The sequence below is a fragment of the Lithobates pipiens genome, unplaced genomic scaffold (genome assembly GCF_037356315.1).
Source record: "Lithobates pipiens isolate NorthernLeopardFrog02 unplaced genomic scaffold, aLitPip1_a1.2 Scaffold_16, whole genome shotgun sequence".
Lineage (NCBI taxonomy): Eukaryota > Metazoa > Chordata > Amphibia > Anura > Ranidae > Lithobates > Lithobates pipiens.
This window is the reverse complement of record NW_027507748.1, coordinates 548,559,795-548,577,735: the sequence shown is the minus strand read 5'-3', so window position 1 is coordinate 548,577,735 and position 17,941 is coordinate 548,559,795. Positions and strand designations below refer to the sequence as shown.

The following is a 17,941-nucleotide window of genomic DNA, read 5'->3' as shown; positions in this document are numbered from 1 at the left end:
CCAACAATAAAAGCAAGGAAGTGTATTTTAATGGTCGGAGCTGCAGCACAGCAGAAGCTTCCTTTTAAGGCACTGATGCCAGTGAAACACTGAACAGGGGACGGAGACAGCCACAATCCTGCAAGGAATACACAGTACAAAATGCTGCTAACCAATAGAGACGGCAGATAAATAAGGCCATGTGTAGCCAGTTTTTAGTGGGCTTACTTGAGGACTTCATACTCTTAGAACAGTCATTTACTGTTTTTTTTAAATGTGCTACTTGAAAGAAAAAAATAAATAGGAATTTTGACAGACCTGGAAATTCCAAGTCTAGGTGTATAGTACAGAATAGAGGTCGACCGATATTGTTTTTTCTCTGGTCGATGCCGATATTTAGAAATCACGGCGGCCGATAGCGGAGATATGATGCAGATTTTTTTGGGCCGATATGTTAGGCCGATTTCTTAATTTTAATCTTCCACCACCTTCATCTCATAAAATCTAACAGACACCTTTCCCACTGGGGCATTTTTAAGGCGCTTTTGGGCTAAAAATAGCACCTGTAAAGTGCCTAAAAAAAAAAAGGCTCCCCTGCAGTCTGTGTGAAAGACAGAGTGCTTTCACACTGAGGTGATGCGCTGGCAGGATGTTAAAAAAAAAAGTCCCGCAAGCAGCACCCTTGGAGTGGTGTATACCACTCCTCCACCACTCCTGCCCATTGATATGAATGGGCACCACTGCCGAAGCGCATGCAATGCAATTTGGCAGCGGCGCATCACGGGCGCATTTAACCTCTTCCTCGACCACTAGCTGGGTTATAAGTGCCCCACTAGCAGCCGAATAGCACCAGTAAAATGACGGTAAAGTGCCACTAATACTAGCAGCCTTTTACCGTCAACGCCTGCCCGCTCCAGTGTGAAAGCAGCCTTAATAAGTGATACAGAAAATTTCTTACATTTAAAACATTTATTAAACAAAACAAACCTCCAATCGGTTCACTTGTATGTATAATTTAGATTAAAAAAAACTATATATTAAATATTAAATAAAAAAAGGTAATCAAAACTTTTGGACGAAAAAAAAAAATGGGCTAACTTTACTGTTTTAGTTTTTTTTTTTTTTTAAATCATCAGTGTATTTTTTCCCCAAAAAATTGCATTTGAAAGACCTCTGCGCAAATACCGTGTGACATAAAATATTGCAACAACCACTATTTTATTCCATAGGATCTCTGCTAAAAAAAAAATATATATTTTTTGGGGGTTCCAAGTGATTTTCTGGCAGAAAATACAAGATTTTTACTTGTAAGCAACAAGTGTCAGAAAAGATTTAGTCTTTAAATGGTTAAACTGAGAACTCCTACAGACTGAGTTGAGTTCATTCAGAAGTGTAAACATTGTATCTTTTTGCTCTTTTCTTGGCAGACTGCACAGAGAGGAGGAAAGTCACTTCACTGAAGACTCAGGAAACCTGCATTGACTTCTATTACAGAAGTAATTTGCAAGTCGCACTGTAGTTATAATCGGCCATTTTATCAGCACAATCAGCCGATGCCGATTAATTAAAAAACGAGCAAATATCGGCTGATATATCGGTCGACCTCTAGAACAGAACACAGGAAATGATTCTTAGACCATGAGTTATATGCCACTACCATCAGGTAATAATGCACACTAGCAAAAACTGCCCCTAGTGTATCCATATAACCCTCACTTCCTCCGTGAAGTCCAATTTTTTTTTTTTTTTAGGAAACAGTAAGTGATTCTGTGAAGAGGGAAAGGACCTGTGTCCCGTATTGTACTCCAAGATATGAAATTTACAGGTATGTCAAAATTCCTATTATTATTATTATTATACAGGATATATATAGCGCCGACAGTTTACGCAGCGCTTTACAACATTGGGGTAGACAGTACAATGCAATACAATTTAAGACAAGGGGAATCAGAGGGCCCTGCTCGTTAGAGCTTACAATCTAGGAGGGAGGGTCAAGTTATACAAAAGGGTAATAGCTGTGGGGGATGAGCTAATGGAGAGAATAGTGAAGTAGTTAGATGGAGGCAGGATAGGCTTCTCTTAAGAGGAAAGTTTTCAGGGATCGCCTAAAAGTGGCTAAATTTGGAGACAGTCTGACGGATTGGGGTAGTGAGTTCCAGAGGATGGGCGAGGCTCGGGAGAAGTCCTGTAGGCGGATATGGGATGAGGTGATGAGGGAGCTAGAGAGCAGGAGGTCCTGGGAGGAACGAAGTGGGCGATTAGGTTGGTATTTTGAGACTAGGCTAGAGATGTAGCTGGGGGCAGAGTTGTGGATGGCTTTGTAAGTAAGTGTTAGTATTTTGAATTTAATTCGTGGGGCAAGTGGCAGCCAATGGAGGGATTGGCAGAGAGGGGTAGCAGACACTGTGCGGTTTGTAAGGTGTATGAGTCTGGCAGCAGCATTCATGATGGACTGAAGGGGGGATAGTATATTTTAAGGTGAACCAATAAGGAGGGAGTTGCAGTAGTCAAGGCGAGAGATAACCAGGGAGTGAATCAGGAGCTTTGTGGTTTCATTGGTTAGAAAGGGGCGTAGTTTAGAGATGTTTCGGAGGTTGAGGCGGCAAGCTTTGGAAAGTGATTGGATGTGGGGCTGAAAGGAGAGCTCAGAGTCCAGGATAACATCTGGCACCCTGACATTTTTGGGGATGGGTGGATGGTTGTGCCATTACTCTTGACAGAGAAGTCAGGGGAAGAGGCGCATTGGGGAGGAAATAATATAAGTTCGGTTTTGGACAAGTTAAGTTTAACCACTTGCCGACCGCCGCACGACGATGTACGTCCATTTTTTGAAGAGGGATATCTCGGTAACGGCAGCAGCTGCTGCCACAACCGAGATATCCATCTCTTCAGGCGGCGGTCGGCTGTACGATAACGGTGGTCTCCGCAGCGGATTCGCCGCGAGATCACCGCTATCGGCGGCGGGAGAGGTGCCACCCCCCCTCCCGCACCTTCCGCCGCTTACCGGAGCCGTCGGTAGCGGCGGAGGCGATCGGGTCCTTCCGTCTGCTGGGCATAGAGACAAGTGAGGCTAAGATGGCCCCCACTCATCTCTATACCATAGGAGGGCGGAAGCGACGTCAAAACGTCACTTCCGCCCATACCTCTTAAAGGTATATTTTTTTTTAAATGTCAGATTTTCTTTTTCTTTTTTTTTTTTTTTGCATTTTAGCCCAAATATGAGATCTGAGGACCTTTTGACCCCAGATCTCATATTTAAGAGGACCTGTCATGCTTTTTTCTATTACAAGGGATGTTTACATTCCTTGTAATAGGAATAAAAGTGATCCATTTTTTTTTTTTTTTTTAAAGTGTAAAAATAAATAAAATAAATTAAAATAAATAAGAAAAAAAAAAAAAAATTTTTTAAAAACACCCCGTTACGACGAGCTTGCGCACAGAAGCGAGCGCATACGTGAGTAGCGCCCGCATATGAAAACGGTGGTCAAACCACATATGTGAGGTATCGCCGCGATCGGTAGAGCGAGAGCAATAATTCTAGCCCTAGACCTCCTCTGTAACGCAAAAAATGCAACCTGTAGAATTTTTTAAATGTCGCAGAGATTTTTGAGGCTAAAAGTTTGACGCCATTCCACGAGCGGGCGCAATTTTGAAGCGTGACATGTTGGGTATCAATTTACTCGGCATACCATTATCTTTCACAGTATAAAAAAAAATTGGGCTAATTTTACTGTTGTCTTATTTTTTTATTCAAAAAAGTGAATTTTTTCCAAAAAAAGTGCGCTTCTAAGACCGCTGCGCAAACATGATCAGCTCCCACCTTATACTAGGCTGTGGTCTGCGGATTTGGGTGAAGACATCACTGTGCCGGACTGGCAAACTTCTTTCCACTTCACACACAAGTCGACCATCTCCTGCTACTCTCAAGAGAAGAACTATAAGCTGCTGTCCAGATGGTACAGAGACCCTGCTACTTTACACAAAATCTTCCCGTCTACGCCAGCCACCTGCTGGCGCTGTGAAGCCTCAGTCGGAACCTATCTACATGTCTGGTGGGACTGTGAGAGGATCCGCCCCTTCTGGACACAGGTTTTTGAATGTTATAATCTTCTAGCTGATACTCCAGTTCCTATCTCTCCGAAAATTGCATTACTCTCAATATTGCCCGGGTCTATTAAATCGCAGAGACAAAGATTGCTTCGTTTTTTTATGTCCTCTGCTAGGCAGCTGATACCTGCTTATTGGAAGACGACGACTACCCCCCCATTGTCACGGTGGGTATCCATTATGAATGACACCATGAGAATGGAGGAGATGTTGGCACTGGACAATGACACTTACACCAAGTTTATATCTCAATGGTCGATCTGGCTCCGCTTCTCTTCCTCTGACACCTTAATGGAACAAATTTTGAATGCATAAGGACGCTGTGGGCTCTCTCCTACCCTTCCCCCCCCCTACCCGTATCCCTTCCCCTTCCCCCCTTTTCCCTCTCCTCTCATCTTGATATTCATTTTTCCCTGTATCACTCTGTTCCTCTTTCTTTTGCTCCTCTCTTCCCTTTCTTTTCTCTCTTTCTTTCTGTCTTCTTCGTAATGCTAATTACACGTTGTCTCATGTAGTAACCCATGAGTATTTTTTCCCTACTGTGGCCTTGTGGATCGGGAACAGGCTGTTTTCCCTGTTTTCCAAACTTTCCGACGGGGCCGACTGTGGTTGATAGTCGTTAGCCGTCCATTCATAAATGTAGTCCTGTTACTGTTCCTGCTTGTATTTGCTTCATGAAGGTTACTGTCTATTATTGTTTTTACTTGAAATGTTCAATAAATATATTTTCAACACTAAGACCGCTGCGCAAATACGGTGTGAAAAAAAGTATTTCAATGACCGCCATTTTATTCTCTAGGGTGTTAGAAAAAAAACAATATAAAATGTTTGGGGGTTCCAAGTAATTTTCTAGCAAAAAAAACTGTTTTAAACATGGAAACACCAAGTCCGAAAAAGAGGCCTGGTCCTTAAGTGGTTAAGGAAGTGTTGTGACATCCATACAGATATGTCTGTTAGTAGGTTGGTGATGCGTGAGGAGACTGATTGAGTGAGTTGAGGGGTGGAGAGATAGATTTGAGTGTCGTCAGCGTAGAAATGATATTGAAAGCCATGAGAGGCTATCAGTTGACCCAGGGAAGAGGTGTAGACTGAAAATAAAAGAGGTCCAAGAACAGAACCTTGGAGGACTCCGACAGAGAAGGGAAGAGGAGTGGAGGAAGTAGAATTGTAAGTGACACTGAAGGTGCGTTGGGATAGATAGGATGAGACCCACTGAAGAGCACAGTTACGGAGACCAAGGGAGTAAAGTTTTTTGAGGAGGAGAGGGTGGTCAACCATGTCAAAGGCAGCTGAAAGATCCAGAAGTACAGAATAGTGTCCGTTGGTTTTTGCAGTTAGTAGGTCATTTGTGAGTTTTAAAAGAGCAGTTTCTGTTGAGTGTTGAGGGCGAAATCCAGATTGAAGGGGATCAAGAAGGTTGTTTTTGATGAGGTAGTCACTCAGTTGGTTGTAAACCAGGCGCTCGAGGAGTTTAGAGGAAAAAGGGAGCAAGGAGATAGGGCGTAGGTTGTTAGGGTCCAAAGATGGCTTTTTAAGTATGGGGGTGACCAGTGCATGTTTTAGAGCATTGGGGAAAATGCCAGAGGTGAGGGAGAGATTGAAGATGTGGGTTAGAGAGTGTAGTATAGAGTCAGATGGCGACCATAGTGTTTGAGAGGGAATAGGATCCAGGGGCAGGTGGTTAGGTGGGCGTTAGAAAGGAGTTTAGCAACTTCGTCTGTAGTGACAGTTTTGAATAAGGGGAGTGTTGAGAGTACCTGTTGTAGTGGGGTCTTAACTGGGGGAGATACCCGTAGAGTGGAGATTTCATCACGGATTGTATCAATATTGTTTTTGAAGTGATTAGCAATCTCCTGGGCAGTGAGTGAGTCAGTGGGTGGAGGCGGCGGAGGACGGAGTAGAGAGTTGAACGTAGAGAAAAGTTTACGGGGATTGGACGAGAAGGTGTTCATAAGAGTTGTAAAGTAGGTCTGCTTGGCAGTGTGGAGGAAAATGTAGTATTTTTGGAGGGCAGATTTGTATTGGTTGAAGTCTTTGAGAGACTTGGTCTTGTGCCACAGACGCTCAAGAGCGCGACTACGTTTTTTGAGAATTCTAGTGTCATCTGTTTGCCAGGGTTGTAGGGGTCGAGGTCTGATTCTGCGTGTAGTGATTAGAGCAAACTTGTCCATGGTGGAAGACAGTGTTTTATTGTAGGTGGAAGTGGCTTGGTTGGGGCAGGACAGGGGAGAGATTTTGTCATAGAGGTGGTCAGCAGCAGAATAAAGGAGAGAAGAGTTGAAGTTGCGAAAGTTTCTGCGGGTGATGGTTAGACGATTGGAGGGAAGGGTGTTGGAAGACAGGGAGAGAGAGAAACTAATAAGGTGATGGTCGGAAAGAGGAGAAGGATTATTTGAGAAGTTGCATGGAGTGCAAAGGTAGAAGAATACAAGGTCAAGGGTGTTGCCATTAGAATGAGTAGAAGCCTGTACCCATTGCTTCAGGTCAAATGAAGAGGTTAGACTAAGAAGTTTAGAAGTCGCAGGAGTGTTTGTATTAGCAGGGATGTTGAAATCACCAAGAAGGATTGTGGGAATTTCTGAAGACAGAAAGAAGGGTAGCCAGGCAGAGAACTCATCAAGGAAAGTTGATACTGGTCCAGGGGGCCGGTAGATCACAGCAATTCTTAGGGAAGTAGGAGAGAATAGACAAATACAGTGAGCTTCAAATGATGAGAGGGAAAGAGAGGGAGGGGAGTGAATAACCTGGAAGGTGCATTGGGGGGATAGGAGGAGTCCCACTCCACCTCCCTTGCGTCCATTAGGCCTAGGGGAGTGAGTCCAGTGAAGGCCACCCTGGGAGAGGGAAGCAGGAGAAGGGGTGTCAGATTCATGGAGCCAGGTTTCTGTGAGAGCAAGTAGATTAAAGGAATTAGTGACAAAGAGGTCATGGACAGCCGTGAGTTTGTTGCAGACAGAGCGAGCGTTCCAGAGGGCGCAGGAGAGGGGGAAGCTGGTTTTGGGAAGAAGAGGAATCGAGACTAAATTGCATAGATTGCGACTGCCAGAGGGTGTAGGGTGATGGGTGTGTTGGGTACAGTTATATAAGGGTGGGCCAGGGTTAGGGGAAATATCTCCAGCGGTCAGCAGAAGTAGAAAAGTAAGGGAGGTAATATGAGAGTAGGATTTGTGTGAGGGGACATGCTTCAGTACCCTGGGGGGTTTGTTAGCAAGTGGGTTTAGAGTTAGGAAGAGATGATGAGTGCAGTAGTAAGGAGAGGGGAGAAGTGATGGCGATATGTACAGATTGTGGGGTGGAGCAGGGGGGTGAAGAAAAGGGAGTTTGAGGAGAGAGGCTGCAATTGTGAAAAGGAGGAGAAGTAAAGAGTGCATGTTTCAGAGAGGAAGGAGAGATAATTAGGAAATGAGGTCACCTGCAGTCTGCTGTGGGGTGCTTTGTGCAAATCGCAAATTCCTATTGGCTTAATTGTACAGTACAGGACATAACTCATAGACCATGGGACAGTGGGCAACAAAATAGTCAAAACAGCAGCAAAAACCCACAGGAAAAACGAGGAGGGTCAACGGACCCAAACATACTATTGAAAGCAGAGGCACACTGCAGCCAAAACACACACATTAGCAAAAGCTCAGAGCCGCTTAGTAAAATATGATTTTAAAAATGTGAAAAGAGGATCAAGTAATAAATGCAAAAATCCCCAAAATCTCAACTGGCACTGATAACTTCATTTCTTAAATTACGATAAGTACTATCCTACATTATCTTGGAACGACACTTCTGTTTGGGACTTTATGTTCTGGATTGCAACTTGGTCCAGTCCAAGGACTGGGACTGGTAGTTTGCACACAAGTTTGTTCCACCAATTTGAGTTGTACAACAGTGAGGGAGGTTTTTTCCAGGACATGGCTTAATTACAGTCTTCATCATTTTCATGGCAATACTTGTTATATAGAAACTGTGAACGTACTTTCCTGCTCAATATACCACCTCTGGACCACCGTTGACCCATTGTGTCTCTTCAACTAGCTTTGCATCCATTATCTGTTGGATACACCAAGGCACTAGTATTCATTTTAGTTTACCAGTGTGCCTTCCCTCCCAAGCTTTTGGTCTGACCTCCCCAGAATCTCATGCTGGAAGTCAGCCCAGCCATCATTATCCAATCCATATAAATTATTTTCTACCATTTTCTCACATTGGCAATATCCATCTTAAATAGCAGCAATGTTTATTTATGTGTTATTGCCTTAGCAATTACCGGTCACTGGATGAGGGCACGAATGGTGGACACTGAGCTTTTTAATATTGAATGAATGTCAAGATGGTTTGAATATATTTTATCCTATTGGCCATTCTATATACATGCATTTTTGGATATAATACATTTTTTATACATTATTTGTACGGTGGGCTGTGTTTAACTCTTTACATTTATTATGTTTTTTTGTGTTTATGGAGCTCATATAGGGTTTATCGTGAATGTTTTCACTGAGAGCTCCCACCTCATTCCTCCCCTCTTTCCCTTGCATATAGGGGGTATAAAAATATATATTTCTATATGGAACTGTAATCATCTGACATGCCTGCAGGGCAGAACATGGGGGGGGGGGGTAAAATTACATTCCCCCTGAGAGCAATAAGATGAGCCCAAGGGAACCAGCTTCCAGGATATTTGGTCCCTGTGTAGCATATAAAAAAGAGGGGGCTCCCATTAAAAAAATAAAAATAAAGAGGAGCCAAGAAATAACTGCAGCTGCCAGGAGCAACAGAGAGAAGGGGGGTTCCATTGTTACAGTGTTGAACACAAAGGTTCAATAATTGGTATGTTTGAATAAAGACACCAGTCCATGCAGTTCAAAATGTATGTGGTTCTTTATGTCACTGCCATTTTCCATATATCTGTACATTGTGTTAATGAAGAAACACCCTGTGTAGGATTTGGAAATTCTCTTCCTAGAAAGGAAAGAGATGAATACCCCCTGTGACTGTAAAGCTGCAAGAAGGCGTAGGCAATGGCGACTGGTGAAATTTTAGGATGGTGGGGGCGCCAAGCCCCGTCCTTTTTTGATCCCTCCCACTTCTCATAAGCCACACCCCTTATAGTCCACTTGCTTCCACCCATAGTGTAAGGACTCCTATACAGCTCAGCATCACAGGACAGAGTATACAGATCAGAATCACAGACACTGTCTGTAGATCAGTATCACAGATAATGTATATAGACCATCACCACAGATAGTATATAGCACCCCCCTGTGGGTGGCTTGCAGGTGCCAGCACCCCCCGGCTCAAGGCACACACATATAGCAACCCCTCCCCCCCATCCGTGGGTGGCTCGCAGCGGCCAGCCGACAGGAGGTCATCTGTGGTGATGATCTGTAAGGTGGCACACTCACAGCAAAACCTTCACACCCCCCCCCCCCCCTCCGGATACAGTGCACTTAAAAGGACCCTATGGATGGGCCGCCACTGGGTGTATGGAAATGGTGGCTGTAGCAGTGACAAGTAACAGAAAATAGCAAGAGACTCTTTATGTACCTCTCCTAAAATAAGGTGAAATAAAAGGCCGGACAAAGACGTCTTTGTATTAAGAGAGAAAATGTCAGCAGACCATCCTTCCTCCACCAAGCATGGAGACGCATCTTTACGGTTTGAGAATAAACCTACCTTAAAAATTTACAGTGTCAGGCAGTAAAGCAGTGGATGGAGTGTGGATAAGTGTCAGTAGGGCAGAGGAAGGCGTCAGTATATATATATATATATTTTTTTTTTCTTATTTAAAAAAAAAAAAATACAAATAATTCTCGTTTTACAATTTTTTTTTTAAACAGCCCTGTTGGGGGGCTTTGATGAAATATCAGGGGACTGCATTCTCAATCTATACCCTTGCAGCCTCAGCTGCGTTGGCAACACATCTACTCTGTATCATTCCAATTTTACAATTTTAGCAAGCACAGCTCTTCTTGTTCATTCATTCTATGCAGCTGAGGCTGCAAAGATATAGATACAGAGTCACTGCTTCAGTTTATGACTGGAGAGGAGCCACTGTCTCCTGTCCATTCCTCTTTAGTGCAGCTGAGGCTGCAGAGAAAGACTGGGGAATCTGTGTCCACAGTGCCTTTCCCTGTCTCAAAGGGAAGATGTCAGGGGTCATTATACGAAAGCCCCCCAAACAGGGTTGATTAAAAAAAATTAAAATAATAATAGACCATTGAATTGGCAATTGAACAATTTCCTTCTCAAACATTCCCCTTCTAAGTCATCTTGGGAGTCAACTTTGAAACTGTATTTTGTTGAAAATGCAACCCCAGATGTATCTCTTTCTGGAAGCCCACAAAGTGGTCCATGCACTGCTATCTCTTCAGCCATGAAAAAAATGCTCTGGCCACCAAATTGCAGAACGAGACAAAACTTAGGGCTTTAGAACTCCAGTTGCAGTCTACTCCATCCCTATCCTTACTTAAAAAAATTGCTCGCCTACGTACGACTCTTAAGCATCTGGAAATGGGTCAGGTGGAAAAAGCTTCGGTCCGGTTGAAACAGCTTTATTATGACAAAGGCAAAGAGGCCCATTCCCTGTTAGCTAGGAAACTACATTACCGGATACATTTGGCAGCTCCACACTAGATCAAGGGCAATTTGGTTGTTTACTTTCCCACCCACATGAAGTTATACAGTCCTTTGAGGAATTCTACGCTGCTCTCTAGAATGATCCCAATATTCCTCATGAGCCCCCTTCCCATGAACTATGGGACCGCATGCACCAATACCTTGAGCAGAGTGGTTTTCCACGACTCCAGACCTCAACGCACCCATCACAGTAGAGGAAATTGAATTAATAATGAAATCCTTCACTACTCATAAGGCTTCAGACACTGAGGGACTAGCTTATGAGCATTATAAGATTTCTTACCACTATTACTCACATGTTGGCTCTATAGTGCCCTCCTCCATGATACCTTGATTCCATCCGATAGGCAGAGATCCGTCATCACACTTGTTCCAAAACCAGGCAAAGATCCCACCCCTATGGGCTTATAGCTCTCTTAAATTTGGATTTGAAAATATTCACTAAACTTCTTTATATACGGTCAGAGGCAAAGAATTAAAAATTTCACTCTTTGCGGATGATATCATTTTGACCTCGACTCCGAAGCCTCCTTACGTAATCTACATGCTAAATTGGACCATTATGGTGCTCTCTTAGACTAAAAAATAAATTCAACCAAATCGGAGGCCCTCCCCATTTACATTCCTGCCACTGAGGTACATTACTTAGCGACCTGCTTCTCTTATACTTGGAAAACCACAGTGCTTAAGTACCTGGGGGTTTACATTACCCCATCTTATGGCAAGTTATATAAAGAGAATTTTCCCCCTCTTTACCAGCAAATCAGATCAACAATAAACCAATGGAAGAAGCATCCTATATCCCTATTGGCGAGTATTGCCAGTCCTTATGGCCTCGCACACTGATGGAGACCTTGCGTTTCCAAACCATATAAAGTATTACCAAGTGGCCTAAGTGCAGTTGCATCATGGTCTACACAACGTGCATACAACAAATGGACTGTAATTGAAAAACTCTGGCTAGCACCTATCCATCCCAATAATCTTTTATGGAGATTCTAGTCGGTTGCTGGCATGTATTATCTCACCAACATGCCCTTAAATCTAAAGCATCATTGCTGACAGCTTTCCTGTACAACCTCAAAATTCCAGATAGCCTGACGTTCCCAACGTCTTCCTCTTGGGCGACGTGGAATTGATTTAATTTCTGCTACCTGGTTGACCCCAGGTCCCGTAAATTATTACTGTTCAATGAGCTTCAGGACAGATTTGACCTACAGTCCCTGACAAAAGTCTTGTCGCTTCTCTATTTTGTAGAAACTCCTGCTATTAACCTGACTTTTAATTAATCAATTGGTGTTAGAAATAGCTCACATGAAAAGCTAAAGCCCTCCCAAATGATGTTTAATGCACTGAAATAAATTAGTTTCACTGAAAAAAAGATTTATCATTTAACCAAGACAGACAGGTAAAATTTTGCCCAGACAAAAGTTTTGTCGCCTATATAGAAATTAAACAACTTTACTGAAAATCCAAAAATATGTCAGCAAATTAAGTAGTGGTGCTGTGAGATCCAAATTTAATATCTTGTATGACTTCCATGAGCTTGAAGGACAGCATCCATGCGGTTTGGCAAGGATTCATACAATTTATTGATGAAGTTATCATGAATAGCAAAGAAAACAGTCTTGCATGCCTCCCAGAGTTCATCAATATTCTTTGGTTTCGTCTTCCATGCTTCATCTTTCATCCTACACCATATATGCTCAATGATGTTCATGTCTGGTGACTGGGCTGGCCAATCCTGGAGCATCTTGATCTTCTTTGCCTTGATGTGGAGATGGAAGTATGCAATGGAGCACCATCCTGCTGCAAAATTTGGCCTTTTTTATGGTTGGGAATATAAGAGGTAGCTAAGATTTCTTGGTATTTTAGACTATTGATGTTGCCTTCCACCCTGCAGATCCCTCGCACACCCCCATACTGGAAGTAACCCCAGACCATGATTTTGCCTCCACCAAACTTCACTGTTTTCTGGGTAAATCTCGGCTCCATGCGGGTTCCAGTAGGTCTCCTGCAATATTTGCAGCGACTGTGGTGTAATTCAACAGAAGATTCATCTGAAAAATCCACCTTCTGCCACTTTTCCAGAGTCCATCCTTTTAGCAGGCTGTGGCCCTTGGCAAATACCACATGGTTTTTCAATTGTCTTTTGTTTAGTGCTGGCTTATGGGCACTGATTCGACCATGGAGGCCATTTCGAGGCAAAATCCGACAAACTGTTCTGGTTGACACAGGGACTTCAGGTGACCAGGTCTCGTGGAGCTCTGCTGCAGTGGAAAATGGGCTGGCCTTGGATTTTCGAGCCAACAAACGGTCCTCTCGAGCAGTTGTCTTGCGGGGTCGGCCTGACCTGGCCTTGTCCAAAACGTCTCCAGTCTCTTCAAATCTTTTTTTTACCCTCTGAACTTGATGCTGAGACACATTGAAAGTGTCTGCCACATAAGCAGTGGATCTGGTCGTCAGCCTCTTGATAATCAACACTTTAGTCTCCGGGTGAATCTTAGACATGTTTGCAGAGGTCTAGTTGCAGTTGAGAAGGTCTAGTGTACTGGTGTTCTTTTTATACACACCTGAGACCTAATTGATCCATTATTAGTCACAGGTGAAGCTCATATAACAAGGCGACAACACTTATGTCTTGGCAAAAATTGACTCAATGGGCTTTATCAAGCTGTGAATATTAGAATACTTTTTGTCAGTTTCGTTTTGCACTGAAACATTATTACAAAAGCTGTTGGGATTAAAATGACCCATTTCTTTTAACAAAATCTTGATTAGAAATATATTTTAGCGGCAGTTCAGGTCAATTTGTACACAAGCGACAAGACTTTTGTCAGGGACTATACTCCACCAGGTGTTCTATGGGTACTTGCAGATCCGCCATTATGCTCAGACCATCACTCCTACCTTACAATTCTCCCCCGTCCCCATCTGAAAGAACGATTTTGGAGGGCTGTTCATGAAAAGGCTTAATTTCAGATATTTACCACATATTAAATGCCTTCCCCATCCAAGATCAAGGAAAACATTCTTACATGCTTCGCTGGGAAAGGGGTGAGGAGATTTCTTTAGAAGCGTGGTAGGTGGTCTGGTCCCAGAAGGCCAAAATATTCTACTTGTGGTATCTGAAACTGGATATACTCTACACTATCTAACCTACCAGCTCTGATCACTACAGGCGAGATAAATGTACCAGTGTCCAGCAATCATCCCTTTTTGGAATCTAGTACAAAACCTGCTATGCCTCCTTTTTGAGGTGTCTATCCCAAACACCCCCAAATTTTTCTTATTGGGCTTGTCCCCTCTGAAACTTGCTAAACCTTACAAAAAGTTGTCGTGCCATGTCCTTACGGTTGCTCACTGCTTTGTATGCTAGTATGCAGAATTAATGGACAAACTGAAAGCTATAATCCAGGATAAGTAATCTTAAGGAAGACCCACCTTTATGGCCTCCCCTAGTTTTTACTCCCCCTTTGGTCATTGGATCTTAATAGAAGAATTGGGACGTTGCAGTAGTCCTCTATCTTTTCACTATCTCACTTTTTCCTTTTCTTCTTGCCCATCTTCTGTTTTTTTTCGCTTACTATTTTCTTTTTCAATTTTATGATACTTTGCACTACAATGCTTAAATTGCTCTGAAGTCATAGCAATGGCCTTTTGTTTGATACTTAAATGCTTGCATGCTGTGCATTATTAGTTGTTAATGTGTGCTTTATGTTGCTTATACTAAGTGCCTCTTTACGGATTAGGCTTTTTTTTCTTGTTTTATATGGTCAACGCCATCAAACATGTTCTTTTTGTACTATGATTGTACCTTGTTTCTTACATACATAGTGCCTGTATCTTCAAAGATTTTATTTTTATGAATTAAATATTTCAATCTGCGGCAGAAACAGATGAAGCTTGTAGTTTATTCAGAGTCATGAAAAATTCAAACCTGACAGTTGCCACCAGGGAGAAGGACCAACACATTCTGTCAGGGGGTGTTGGCTTGGCACCATGTTACACCCTAAATATGGGTGTAATATGTAAAATGCTCTAAAAGTGGAGTTAACTTTTAAAGAATCCCAAACATGTCTGAAATCCATGTAGTGTGATGAAAAATAAACACCAAGATTATGGTACATTTTAAACCTTTTTTTATACATATAGGATAGAAAAACATTAGAAAAGAAATCAGAAATTACACATGGATGTTATAAATTTTAAGATTTTAATGCCCCATGGCCGGGGATTGTAAGATGCACAGACACAGCATAAGGTACTGGTAACATAAACAGACAGGGGGTCAGATTAATCAGGTGTTAATCAGGGTTCCAAGGAGGTTGCTACACACTCACCCAAAAAGAGGAAAGTCCTCTCCATTCAAACAAAATTACTTAACACTTTCCTCTCTAGTCAGTAGACCCTGCAGTATAAAACAAACAAAAAGTTCACAGCCTCCTTTCATTAAAGTGCACTCTGAACCCCTGATCTCCCAGCCCTGGCCAGAAATATTTAAAATACAATGGTTTAAAAAAAAAACAAAAAAAACAAAAAAAAACAAAAAAAAAAAAGCTTATATAGATAAAAGCTAAAATATTTTACTAACAAGTCAAATAGTGCACTATAGAGTGAGACAGAGATTCCCCATTGCCATCCTTCTACAGGAATACACATAGCTCACCCCTCTCCTTCAACCAATGGAACATGACACCAAGGAAGAATGTAATGAGGAACCTGATTGTGTAGCTGCTGTGCACTTCACCACTCTGTGCAAAGAAACCAGAGGGATGAGGATCTCTCTGTTAGGACCCCACAGATATGAAACGTTGAAATGACCTCAAACCCAGTCTGCAGGAAGCATCGCCCTGGATACCACTATCTGGAAGAGATGCTTTCTCTACAAGAGTTACAACAGACGCAAAGATGCAACAAGAGAAGCGCCGACTCCTCTGGAATAACAGGCAAAATTCACCAACAACTGAAATACCAAGTGAACTGGATTTGTCAGCAATGTATATGTATTAAACTCTGCTGCCCGAGATCTGAAGTCACTGTTCCAGAATTGTACTGAAATGCCATCTCTACCATTGCAGCAGAGCTAAATTCACCCACAGCTGATCTTATAGAAAAACAAAAATAAAATGTATTTTCAGCTCCGTCATTGGCGTCCCAAGAGTCTGGAACGTGGTTCTATCAGCAGCGGAAATAACACAGAAGTCATCTTTCTGACTTCTTTAGTAGCTGTGTTTCTTGTAAGAATGTCCAGGTTAGCTGCATCAGTTCCCATTCAGTCCTTGAGCTCATTCGTCTTTTTCCGTGTGTTATTACAGGTACACACAGTCCTACTTTGCTGTGCACTACTTTTCCATACTCACACAGCCGAGACAGGGGTAACAAACGGAGCCTGGATGTGCTATAGTCTCCTCTTGTTCCCTTACAGAATACCTTTCTGTAGACTTGAACAGTAAACAGTTGAGGTCCAGGCCACCGATGACATAAAACAAAGAAAAGTCATGACACAAAAGGGATATTGTGTCCCTGGAGAGCTCAATGTGTGGTTCTAAGCCTGGGGGGAGGCCTGGTTCCAGAAATAAGTGTCTGAAATTTTTCCACAATCGTTCACATTTCTCTCCTGACCTGTATGCCCCCCTCCACAACAAGAGAAGAAGTCCCAATGTTACTGTTGGGCTGGGGGGACTGTGCTTCCCACTGATTCTGGAGGCTGGTGGGACGTTGCGGGATCTAAGAAAAAAAAGAACACAGTAGGCATCTGAAAATGCTGCTTAAAATGTCATCAAATCATCAAACTAAGCAAAATGAGAAAAAACTATAGAAAAACGCAGTTTGAAAATGTGCTGCCAAAGGTGGCTCTGTTCTCCTGAAGAGTTACCAGGGCTAATTGGAGAAAAGCTTCAGTTTTTTTCTTGCTTTTTATTGCTGCCATTTTTCACATCAACCCCAATGCCAAATAACATGTTAACCACTTCAGCCCTGGAAGATGTTATCCCTTTCCTGACCAGAGCAATTTTTACAATTTGGCACTGCGTCGCTTTAACTGACAATTGCGCAGTAATGCAATCCTGTACCCAAATTAAATTTGCGTCTTTTTCTTTGCCACATAGAGAGCTTTATTTTGGTGGTATTTGACCTCTGAGGTTTTTATTTTTTGCACTATAAACAAAACAAGAGCGACAATTGTGAAAAAAAAAACAATATTTTTTACTTTTTGCTATAATAAATACCCCCCAATTTAAAATAAAAGAATAAAACATTTCTTTATCAGTTTAGGCCAATATGTATTCTTCTACATATTTTTGGTAAAAAATTCACAATAAACGTATATTGATGGGTTTGGTTTTTCTGATTGGTTTGCGCAAAAGTTATAGCGTCTACAAACATGTATGACAAAACATTTATGGCGTTATCCATTTATTACGAGTAATGGTGGTGATCTGTGATTTTTAGCGGTATTTACACATTTCGGCAGACAGATCGGACACGTTTGACACATTTTTGGGACCACTGACATTTATAGAGCGATCAGTGCTATAAATATGTACTGATACTGTAAAAATTTCACTGGCAGAGCAGGGGTTAACACTAGGAGGCGATCAAGGGGTTAACTGTGTGTTCCCTCACTGTGCTCCAACTGTGTGTGGATGGGACTAACTAGGAGAAATGACAGATCGTGAGTTCCTACTCACAATCTGTCTCCTCTCCTCTGACAGCACAGGGATTTGTGTGTTTACACACACAAATCCCCATGCTGGCTCTTATGCACGCAATCGCGCGTGGCCCGGCCAAGAGCAGCGGGCGCACGCCCTCTGGTGGCTCATCTGGGCAAACCAAATTATATATATATATATATATATATATATATATATATATATATGGGATTTTGCCAAGGAGAGCCATTCTGCAGCAGTATATCTGCCTGAGCCAGTTAAAAGAGAAGATACATGTAGATTTTAGTTTCAGGATGATTAAACATAAAAGAAAATAAATGCTGAATCAATATTCACAAGACTCAAATGGGTTCAGCAGTGCATGATGATGTAAACATAATCTAAACATGTCTAGGAGTCAGTCACAAATGAACGCAAGTCAGAAACCAACCAAACATGGTAATAGCAGAAGGCAAAGAAAAGCATCAGAAAGGATGGCTAATTCTGAATAAGAGCTGCGATGTAACTGCTCCCCCTTGTGGCAGACTTTAAAATGTTGAGACATTAAAAAT

General features: G+C 42.3%; 1 protein-coding gene across 6 annotated transcripts in view; it reads right to left on the bottom strand.

Moving 5' to 3' along the window:
- Nucleotides 1-14,913: 14,913 nt before the first annotated feature.
- The window catches only part of SMARCC2 (SWI/SNF related BAF chromatin remodeling complex subunit C2), a 142,124-nt gene continuing 139,096 nt past the window's right edge, over nt 14,914-17,941 (bottom strand). For all 6 annotated transcript variants that reach the window (XM_077483402.1, XM_077483398.1, XM_077483400.1 and 3 more), the window contains one exon: nt 14,914-16,446. In XM_077483402.1, coding sequence (XP_077339528.1) covers nt 16,382-16,446 — 65 coding nt within the window. In that variant the 3' untranslated portion in view covers nt 14,914-16,381. The remainder of the gene's footprint in view (nt 16,447-17,941) is intronic.